The 10,438-nt window shown below is 35.7% G+C and overlaps 1 protein-coding gene across 13 annotated transcripts in view; it reads right to left on the bottom strand.

Annotated features, from left to right (window-relative positions):
• Positions 1 to 2,170: 2,170 nt before the first annotated feature.
• USP33 (ubiquitin specific peptidase 33) overlaps positions 2,171 to 10,438 on the bottom strand; it is a 36,670-nt gene continuing 28,402 nt past the window's right edge. For all 13 annotated transcript variants that reach the window (XM_040566047.1, XM_040566049.1, XM_040566054.1 and 10 more), the window contains 6 exons: positions 9,584 to 9,753; positions 8,131 to 8,212; positions 6,994 to 7,102; positions 6,083 to 6,185; positions 5,225 to 5,293; positions 2,171 to 3,352 (listed from right to left, as the gene is read on the bottom strand). In XM_040566047.1, coding sequence (XP_040421981.1) covers positions 3,195 to 3,352; positions 5,225 to 5,293; positions 6,083 to 6,185; positions 6,994 to 7,102; positions 8,131 to 8,212; positions 9,584 to 9,753 — 691 coding nt within the window. In that variant the 3' untranslated portion in view covers positions 2,171 to 3,194. The remainder of the gene's footprint in view (positions 3,353 to 5,224; positions 5,294 to 6,082; positions 6,186 to 6,993; positions 7,103 to 8,130; positions 8,213 to 9,583; positions 9,754 to 10,438) is intronic.

Below are 10,438 nucleotides of genomic sequence, written 5' to 3'. Positions count from 1 at the left end.
TGGACTAACAAAAAAATGAATTTGCAACACAATCATCTCCAGAACTTCCTCTGTTTCCTAAAATTCTATTGACATGAAAGGAAAAGATTGGCTTTTAAGTCAATAAGACATCCCAATGACAGGGGATAATTTTACAGCTAACTTGTTTCATTAAAAAGGCAGACTACTTAGCTTTGACCTCTGAAGTATACTGTAAAAGTGCCTTATTTTGCTACTAAGTCAATAGCTTTTTGGTTAACCTTTCTCTGTCCAATTACGCTGTTTACTTATATTACACAATATCTAAAGCATTCTTCTGGATGCTGGGGGTACAAACGAACAATTAGCTGTACTACTTGCAAAAAAAACTTGAAAAAAATTAGAAAAATTAAACTTAGAGCTGGTAAGCTGTACCCTACCTCCCATGCTGTTTTCTCCAGAAGAGAGGGTTAAAGTTCCCAGACTGAACAGCAGGCTTTTAACAGATCAAATATAGATTCCCAGGCTTCAAACAAGGCCTCCACTGAATTTTCCCCTTCTTGAAATGACAGCTTCCCTGGCACCCAAACACATTGCCATGTTTTCTCAACTGGAAACAAATGGACAAAGAATCTAAAAAGTCTGGTGAAAGGCTTATGGAAAAAAATCATTTCCATAGCCCCTTCCCGAGATGCATTCTTTCTCTGCTGTGAATTGGACCTCTCTTCACAGTAAAGGTTTCTCCTTTAAACACTGCAGTGCTGCCTGCCTGCCAGTATACACAAGCGATCCATCTGGAGTTCTCCCACACTGTCTTATTTTAAAAGGCTACTTCCATTTCGGTGACATAAAATCCCTTCTAAAGTTCTGAAAGAGCTAAAAACAAACAAGTCATCTCTTTGGAACTGTCTCAAACACAAACATTTCATCTAGCAAACTGGGGGATTTCCTTTTTTTTTTTTTTTTTTGCTAGCATGACAGTTGTAGTGTGAAGATGCCTGTCACAGAGGTGACAGAGGCATTTCACAGCTCTGCTAGTTTGAAGTACTCGTTATTGGTTTACGCACATCACAATTTAAGATTATGTTTGACCACAGATTCCCAGGCATCCAGTGGAAAAAACTTCTATCGAACTGCTAGAAGAATGATTTCTAGGTTCCAATGGGCTACCTAAACCCAGCACAAGTCACCATTGCTGAAGCTGAAGCAAATATTCCTATACGTCTAGGAAAAAACGTTCACTACCATCTAGCAATATTTTCACACTGAAAGTCTTGCATCTTCCATCAGCATTCTTTTAAGTGAAAGCACTTTTCGGTATTCTGAGTCTTGTTGCTCTTCTCTGAAATAATCTCTCCTCAACTTTCATTTAGTACCCAATAACATCCAAAATTGGGATATACAGACAATCTCACCATCAAACACAGGACCAAGTAGAGCAGAATAATTACCTCCTGTGCCTCACATTTGATGCTTTTGTTACTATTACCCAGAATATACTTTAGTTTGGTATCACTGGATTTTAACTCTTTGCCTGATCTGCTGTAATAGCCAGAATACGTTGCACAGAACTGCTTCGCTCCTCTGACAAGCCCATGTCCCCAACATTCAATCCTTTATTCTCTTGCAAGTTCTACTAAAGCAGTCTGTTCCACTATCCTGATTACTAAAGAAAAAATTGGCTGGCCAATTGATACCTGTGATACAGTTCAAGTTTGAAAAATGTTTTCCTCATGTACTAGCCATGCTAGGCTTTGCATTGCTGTTCATTTACCCTCCCCAAACAGAACACGCCCCTCAGCTGGGATCTGTTTTTAGTTCTAGCTCTTCTCAGGTAGGCTGAGGAAACTACTGGGATTTACAGCTGTTCAGACAGAACTGTTAACTCCTACACAGCATATTAGTAACATGGTCAAGTACTTTAGGTTATAGGACATTGTCTAGGACTCTTATAGGTGGCTTTTTCACTACAATGGCTTTAAGTACAAGTTTGATTTTATACTAGATATGACATTATCCAGAAGAATGTTACATCAGTATTTCTCACTTTGGAGCTACAAGCATCAACATCATTGCCTAAACAGAAAGTAGTCAGGAAATATATGGGTGTAGGAGCAGTATCACAGCATTACTCAAAAAGTTTCTGTATTGATAGAATAAATGAAAAACATGACAAAAGCTTCCCCCACACACTCCTTCCAGAGTTTCAGGTTTCATTTTTTTCTTCCTTTTTTTTTTTTATTGATCCAGCCTTGAATAATGCTGCTTATTTGGTAACAATATCAGGCAAAAAAGAGCAAGTGCCATTCTGCATTCCAATCTGACTCATTTAGTAAAGTTTTGCAATATATACATTTTATCCAGCTTCTGACATTATAGGTCATCATGCCAATGAAAAATTACCAATACAATAAAATCCTTCAAAAGCAACTGTGAATGTAATTCAAGAGACTAGACAATTTAATTTCTGAAATTTATATCACTCATGTCCATAATCATTTTACATTTCACACTTCATGCTCTCAAACATTACCCTGGAGAAGACTAAATCTTTTTGTCACAGACACTATTAATTCTAGCCAGGTTTATAGAGTTACAGAAGCCTAACGATGCAAAATTAAGCAGGTAATAAGTTATGACATTTGCTGACTAAAACAATATTTGATCTATGCTAATGTTTGATCCATTCAAATACGGTAAGTATTTGGATGTTATATACTACTCATTTGATATACTTACAGTGCAAAATAAGTGAGAATTTTTTTCCTGAGCATTTAGGAAATTAAAATCCTTTATCACTGATTGCAATCCATTTAAAATATACTCCCTTTATACTTAGGCTTGTCAAGACTGTACAATTAAGACAGGCAGAAGTTTGTAGGTATCAGAAGCCCAATCAGGAATCAGTAGGGTTATGTAACATCTCTAAAATTTTGTTCCCATTTTTCAAGTCTAAAGACATAACATGATTTTGACTTCAACTTAAGAGTCCAGAAATAACAGTGTTTTCCATTTACCAAACAGTCCAATATGTACAAACTACATGCCTTCCAAAACAGAGAAACAGTCTTCATTTAAACAAATTGTAATACATTTCAACTTACTATTCTGTAGTTAATGTAATGCCCAGTGAGCTGTGCCTCCAACAGACATAAGAGAATAAAACTTTTAGGAATGTATATGGGGCATTTTGTAAGGAAGTTGGATTCCTTATGAATTCATCTTTTCCTCAGTAGCTACAGACCATGAGTTTCTAATTCAATCTTCTCCTCTGTCTGCAAGATATCAGGTTCTACCGGAGGAACAGGTGGTCTGAGAATAATTTCTGGACCTCCACCATAGATTGACTGAAGAAAATTCCATGTTTCTTCAGATATCTGTCCAGAATCTGCACCTGGAAACATTTTTAAAAAAATTAATTACTACTTATAACAGTTTTTTTCACAATGCTTTGAAGCCCATAACAGATACAAGAAGAAAGAAGAATACAATTCAAATTTAACACCCTAATCTAATTTGCATTTTTTCCTTGCGCCAGCTACCAAACCCAATGACATGTTCTGTGTTAACTTTATACCTCTTCATTACTAAAACTACCTGCTCTCAAAACTATCCAGTACTTAACACATCAAGTATGAAATACAAAGTTTCTCTAATAAATATCTTATATTTATCCACCAAGCTAACAACTGGTAGGTCTTGGGAGTTGTGAGGCTGCTTCCTGGTATGGAAGGATTCATGTTAATAGCAGGACATGCACTTTCATCAATTACAGTGTAAAGTTCAAAGACTCAAGATTCTTGTGTGAAATAAATTAGTATTGATAGTAAAGAATGAAAGTTTGCAAGCCACAGTGAAATTCTCAGAGCCACAGACAGAAACCACTGTTAGGGCACTCACAGCCCTGCTAATGCTCCATGTATGTGGCAGCATGATGAGTCAGCCTGATTTCTTTTTTGTTTATTGTCTGAAGTCTTTGCTTTTTTTCCCCATTCCTCTGTCTAGAGGTCTCTCTTCTGTCTCAGCTCAGCATCCAATCATTTCTCATTCTCCATAACCTTTTAGAGCAGCAAGGGGCAAGGGAACATAAACATATCGCCCATCCAGGTTTTAACAGAGGGATCCTGTCCAATACAGTTGAAGTGCATTCTTTGCACTAACCTAGCCGCAACTAACTCTTAATTTCTACCCAAGTTCTGATTTGAATCAATACAGCTGAAGTTAGAAGGTATCAACTGCCTATTTTACTATCAGTTATTGACTCTAAACTGATTTTTTTGTAGTTGTTGCTAAATGTCACTCAGATGATTAAAGCCTTGCATTTTATTTCTGTGTTAAGAGCTTAAATCATTAAAATGTACTGCAAAACTCACGGGAGCAAGATTTCATTGCTTTTTAAATATGCTCTTGACATTTTACAATTGGTGAGATTCATGCTGGGTCTAGAGGCCTCCAGTGAAATGCCATTGGTAGGTCCACTGTATGCTGAGGCATTAAGTTAAACTGACTTTTTTTTAGCTTGATTTTTTGCTCAATCTTGACTCTGCAATTTTTAGATTTTCTTTTTTAAGCTGAGCTAAAATGCATATCAATATTCATATTATGCTTTCATAGGAAGTCTAAAGTCTTCATATTAGATTTTTTTTGTCTCTGTACCTACAAGTTTCAAATAGATGGCATTAACCATCTGACTTAAAAACAATAAAAAAACTGTCTTCATATACTAGAGAAATTTTTGCAATACTCAGTGGTAAATAACTCTCAGAAAAATGAGCAACAGCATTTATTTACTGTGATTTATTCCTTCTATCAGAAGTGGCTCTCAATTCAAATTAGATTTCAGGATTCAAGTAACTGCATACAGATATGTGACAGTCTAAAAGCCAAGCACCAAGCACCTCCAATTCACATTGAGAAGAGAACCCAAACAAAACCAAGTGATACAAAACCAAAGCACACTTTAGCCATTTTAAAGTTACTCTGTATCTCCTTCTACACTTAGATCTCCTGCACTTAGATTAGCCTATTATAGGTATTATTTAAGAACAAACTGGTCTCCCAAAAAAATGGGCCTTTGAATAACTGTCACTTCCTCAACTGCAACCCAAATTTACTTTAAGATTTTTATAAAATAGAGCAGAACACAGATTCATTAGGTATTGCCATTTTACCGTAACAGTTAGAAATAAGAATTCATAATACATTTACTGAACTTCAACAAATACATCATAAGGATCCCAAAACTGCAGCAGTATCAGACACCTACCTTGTTTTAGCACAGCATTTCCACATTTTGTTATTGCAATCTTAGCATTATCAATAGGACCAGGGGGATCTAGTGTGATAGAAAGAATGATTAAAATTGGGAGAGCTGAAACAAAAGGAAGGTTGGAGTTTCCATTTTCAAATGGAAGGAGAAACAGCTAGTTTGTCTACTGCTTGTTCTTTCTTCTCTGCTTAACGGTGTAAGTTGTTAAAAGTTAATCAGAATTGTAATTAAGAGGAAATTTTTCAAAGCATTTCTGATTACAGTAAGTCTTCAAGCAACATAAAACATAAGTTAACTCTAATTTTTACCCCCCACCAAAACTATCCTAAAGCAGACTCCGATAAGGTTGTAGAATATTTTATCAGTGTTTCCACTTCTAATCTTTAGAGGCACTTACAGAATGTTAAAGTCATATTATTACAGTTTTTACTCAGTTGTCTATGAGTTTATGCTGTGACAGCGAGATCAGCTTTCTGCAGAGGCTGCAGCATTATCTTTCAGTTTGTACTGCAAAAATCTAGGTATCCTCCCTTGTACCTACGTATAATTTCCCCTCTGCTGCCAACAGCAAGCACCCCTGCCACCCCTCGCAGAAAACATAGTGCTTTTTCCACACCCATCCCATTACCCGTTCCTGCAAATTACTAAGAAGGTTTGACTATGTATTTTGTAATTTGATTCCTAGATATATTTACAAGCTATCAAACATATTTATAGGCTTTTGTTGCATTCTTTAGCTGTTCTTCCTGCATGCTTCTACTGAAGTAGAAACAGTTTACTTAAATATTACCACTATGTGGCAAAAAAAAAAAAGAAGAAAAGAAAACCCGTATTTTGAAATAAAGCACAACTTACCACTGTCTTTCCCTTTTACAAATCCTTCCCATTCTCTGAACCATTGCATACTGATGCAGTAAAAAGTTGATGGAGATTCTTCTTCTTGGAATGCTCTATAAAGCTAGAAAGAAGAAGAATCCTTGTTTTTCTGGCCTTTTTTTTTTTTCTTTTCTTTAAACTACTACATTCTTTTAGCCACTCTATTAATAACATAGTATTACGCTACTACAGAACATTTAGAACTACTGGCCATCGTAACAGTAAATCCTTGGTGAATTCCTGAGGTGAGGTTTTGAGGTAGTGGTAGCATTCATATTAAAAGATTATTTATTCTTTACTCGAGAATGTTTTTTCTCCTGGAAACAGCAATAAGACTTAGAATAGACTGGTTTTTCTTAAGTACAAATGCTTACCCATCAAATCTCACTGGATAATTACTCTAATGGCTGAACTTTCAAGTGGTAGAAGAAACATGAAAACTTATTTGTATTGAACTAGACCTATTTATATCATTGGGAAAAAAAAGTATTTTTTATAAATAAAAATTCTCTCTTCAGATACCTAATTCAAATTTTAGGAAATATAGTATTTTGTTCTTTTTCAGAGACTAAGGATCTTCTGCTTGCACAGAACAGATCACTGGAAGCGTATTAAGAACAGCTGCTTCTGTGGCTGCATTCAGTTTCCATGCAATTAAGAAATACATGAAATATCTTCTCAAAGTACATTTCTATACAAAGAATTACATGGGATATCACAAGAACATAGTTGTTGTCAGCAAAAAAGGGATTCTGTATAGATATACACTTGCTTAATATAGTCACTTTGTTACAGAAATCACCTATGCAATTTTGCTAACCCCTTGTGTTGAGTCATGAACACCAGGGTATGTTGAAAAGCAGAATGAATAAGAATTGTTTACTTTTTACCCGTATAAACATCTCCAATTCATTTTTCCTTCTTTTTTCAAGTCTTTCAGACTCTATCTGGCAGGTATGACATACATATAGATGGTTAACAGCTGGTCCTCCTCCATACCTGTGGTGACAGCAAAAATAAACAAACAAATCAAATAAACACAACATTAACCTTGTGGAAAAGGCTATTTAAAAAGGATCACACACCTGTAGACATTAGAAGTGTCAGCTTCTTATAATATCTATTTGAAGTCTGATACATGCCAGTCACACTGATCTATAAATGCCATCATTCATTTTCCTAGTACTATTTTGTACTTTATCTTAAGATAAAGAAGTTCTGACTAACTAAAGTGGAAATATGCTGGAAATAGTATTGTTCCTATTTCTCCTACTTGTGGCTGTTGAAACTTAAACAAACCTTTACGTTTAGCGCTTAGATGGCCAGAAATTAACACCTAAAAATGCTTAATGCAGGTGTGATACACAGTCCTTAAGCAAAGCTTTTCTGCAGCTTTTTGTTACACATGTTTTAAGAATTCCTTGTTTGTAAGCAAGCACTTACATGTGACCTACATGGAAAACGTGGAGTAGTAATACGGAACATTTATATCTAAGTTATTTTGAAGCAATACTGGCAGCTGAGTCTATGGATTCAAAGCCAACATAAAAGAAAAGCTGTCTCCAGCCAACAGAGAACAGGAAGCTGATACAGAGAGCTCTTTCAAAGTAACTCTTGCAGAGTACTTTTTCTGACCTACTTTGTATTATTTTGCACATACCATACATGTTTATTAGTTTAATACTCAATCATTATCCCAGTGTCACACTACTCTATGTAGGCTTCTAGAATTACTTTGCACAAGCAAATTAAACAATTTGGCAGTTTGCCATCCCTTCACTTAGCTTTGAGCCTAGACTACATGTATTTTAATGAGCCACTAATTCTAGAAGCCTGATTTTGGTGCTTGGAACATATCTGCTCTCAAACTTATTTTGCAGCACTGAAGATGACACTTTGAATTTAAACTACAACAAGTACACAAGTTTTTATGAGCCACTAACTGAAGAACCCTTATCTTGCTGCTTGGCGTGTATTTGCCCTCAAACTGTATCACCGGATATTTTCAGTTACAACATAAAACGTACCTGCTATACAGATTATCCCATATATTTTGGGGTAGCATGACAACTAGGTCCTCTATGAAGTTAGCTTTGTGTGGAGGAACACCTGCAGAAGCAACAAAAGGAACAGACTTTTGTGTTTTGTTTTTTTTTTTAATTTTTTTTGAAACTCTGTTTTAAGAAATTTTGGGATAGACTGTGTTACAGGTTTCTAAATCAACCCCCCGTTCAAAGAATTCAAAGTCATGTGAAGCAAGCTTTATCATATTGAAATACATTATGGTATTCAAAGAGAACACTCTAAAATCAGTCTTTTATGAGGCTGAAAAGTTTATAAAAGAAGCAGAAGCAAACTATAAGAGATTAAATAGCTAGAATCCTTTTAAAATACTGATTGCAAAATGCTTCTTAAGATACACAATTAAAAATGGTAAAGAGTGGTGAGATAAACAAATGCTCATAAATTACAAAACTGTCTACTCAAAATCTGTTTTATTTGCTGTAGACCTTTTTTAATTACTTTGAACAGCATAAATGGTAGAAAGTAGTGAAAATTCAAGGGAAGAAGAAATAGAGGCGCTTGCTGAATTAGAAGTGTTGAGTTGAAGTGTATGGTAAGCAGCTATGTGTTACGCAGGGATTCTTTTCAATAGGGAAAGATTTAGTAGACTGCAACACTTGTACAACAAGAGTCATCTGCCGTAGCCATGCAGAAGGAAAAACACAACCAGAAGTGCTCCCATGTACACATTCTACAAATGGCTACAGGGGCACAGTATTCCTACATTCCATGTTTGGTTCAGCAGCAGGTGCAACACCTAAGTGCTAACCTAATACAGATGCATTTTATATTAGTAATCAGGTATAAGAATACCACAATGATTCGTTGGAATGTTGCCATACGGATATGAGCATTCTACAAAACAGATTTTACTTTAATATTCTTTTTAGCTTTATTAGCACTTAGCACAAAGGAAAAACTTTTATGCTTTTATGCAAAATATACAGAATGACTACTCTATTTATCACACTGATATGTTCTGGACACTCTCCAACAGACCAATTTCTTGTTCCACATCTTCCAAACCTTCTTGTTGCTCCTAGCACGTATCTGAGAAAAATATTGGCAAACCTAAGTATTAAGGATGATGATGATAAAACAAAAGGATTTTAAAAAATGGGAATATAACTGTTTAACAAACAAGCAGATAAAGCAAACTGTTCCTCTTTAAGGAATCAATAAAGCTTACACATAAAAGTGCACTGAAAAAAAATTAGGAGGACTTCATATGGTATAATTTCCAACTAGTTGGCCACTAAAATAATGGAAATAAAAGTTACCTAGACATTAAGGATAAGTAGCTATAATATTAAATTACTAAGCTACTTAATTTACTTAATTAAAACAAGTATAAAACCCTGTATAACTACAGGTTGACAAGCAAATTCTTTCTAAATGATGCTGTTGCAGTCTCACCTCCATGCATACAAAGGAAGTCATTATTTGAAATTGGTCCTGGCTCCGCAAAAGTCTTGAATTTATTTAACCACTGTCTTGAAACATAGAATTGGAGAAGACTTGGTTCCATCATATTCAGTAGGCCTGATATTCTCCGTCTCTCCCTCTGAGCTTCTTCACTACTCTTTCTATTAGAGAAATAATAAACAAAGATATATCCTTGTGTACAATGCAGATAACTCACTTTGCAAAAGAGAACTAGATTTTCAAGTAAAACGGGCCCACACTAGTTAACTTACCATGTGAAATGCCTCACACTTTTCATGAACAGCTAGAGCCACCATCTAAACACGTGGCAAAGAACCTGCTGTGTCACCTCACAGAATTATGTGCCACAACAGTCAGTAGTTAGTACAGAGCATGAAGGGCTCCAGACTTCCTGCCAAGTCTATTCTTGTCCTTTTTCTTTTCTGACAAAGCCACAGCACAGGTGTAATCACACTTCGAAGAAAACACTTGCCTGCTTAGTTCAACAACTAAAAGAGCCTAACAGTTCCCATTCAACTTGCCAGCCTGAGAAAACAAATAGTTGGACTACAACAGAGAAAGTACACTACAATACAGGGGAATATCCTAATATAGGAGAAGGAGATAAGGCTCTAGCCATCTGCCCATTTTCTCTATGCATTTTTTGAGCTAAAGCTTCCCAAGCTGTCCTCCTGTGACAGATGTTCCTTACGCAGCTTCAGAATTAAGGTTGAACAATAGATTCTGTAATTCCCCTATTTTTCTTGTTGAAACTGTTGCTGTTGTCGAAATGGAAGTCCCTCTGCTCTCTTTATTGATACTGGATAGAATCTCTCTTCTCCAAAG

The sequence above is a fragment of the Cygnus olor genome, chromosome 8 (assembly GCF_009769625.2).
Source record: "Cygnus olor isolate bCygOlo1 chromosome 8, bCygOlo1.pri.v2, whole genome shotgun sequence".
Taxonomy (NCBI): domain Eukaryota; kingdom Metazoa; phylum Chordata; class Aves; order Anseriformes; family Anatidae; genus Cygnus; species Cygnus olor.
The sequence above is the reverse complement of the archived record's forward strand: the minus strand, read 5'-3'. Positions and strand labels throughout refer to the sequence as shown.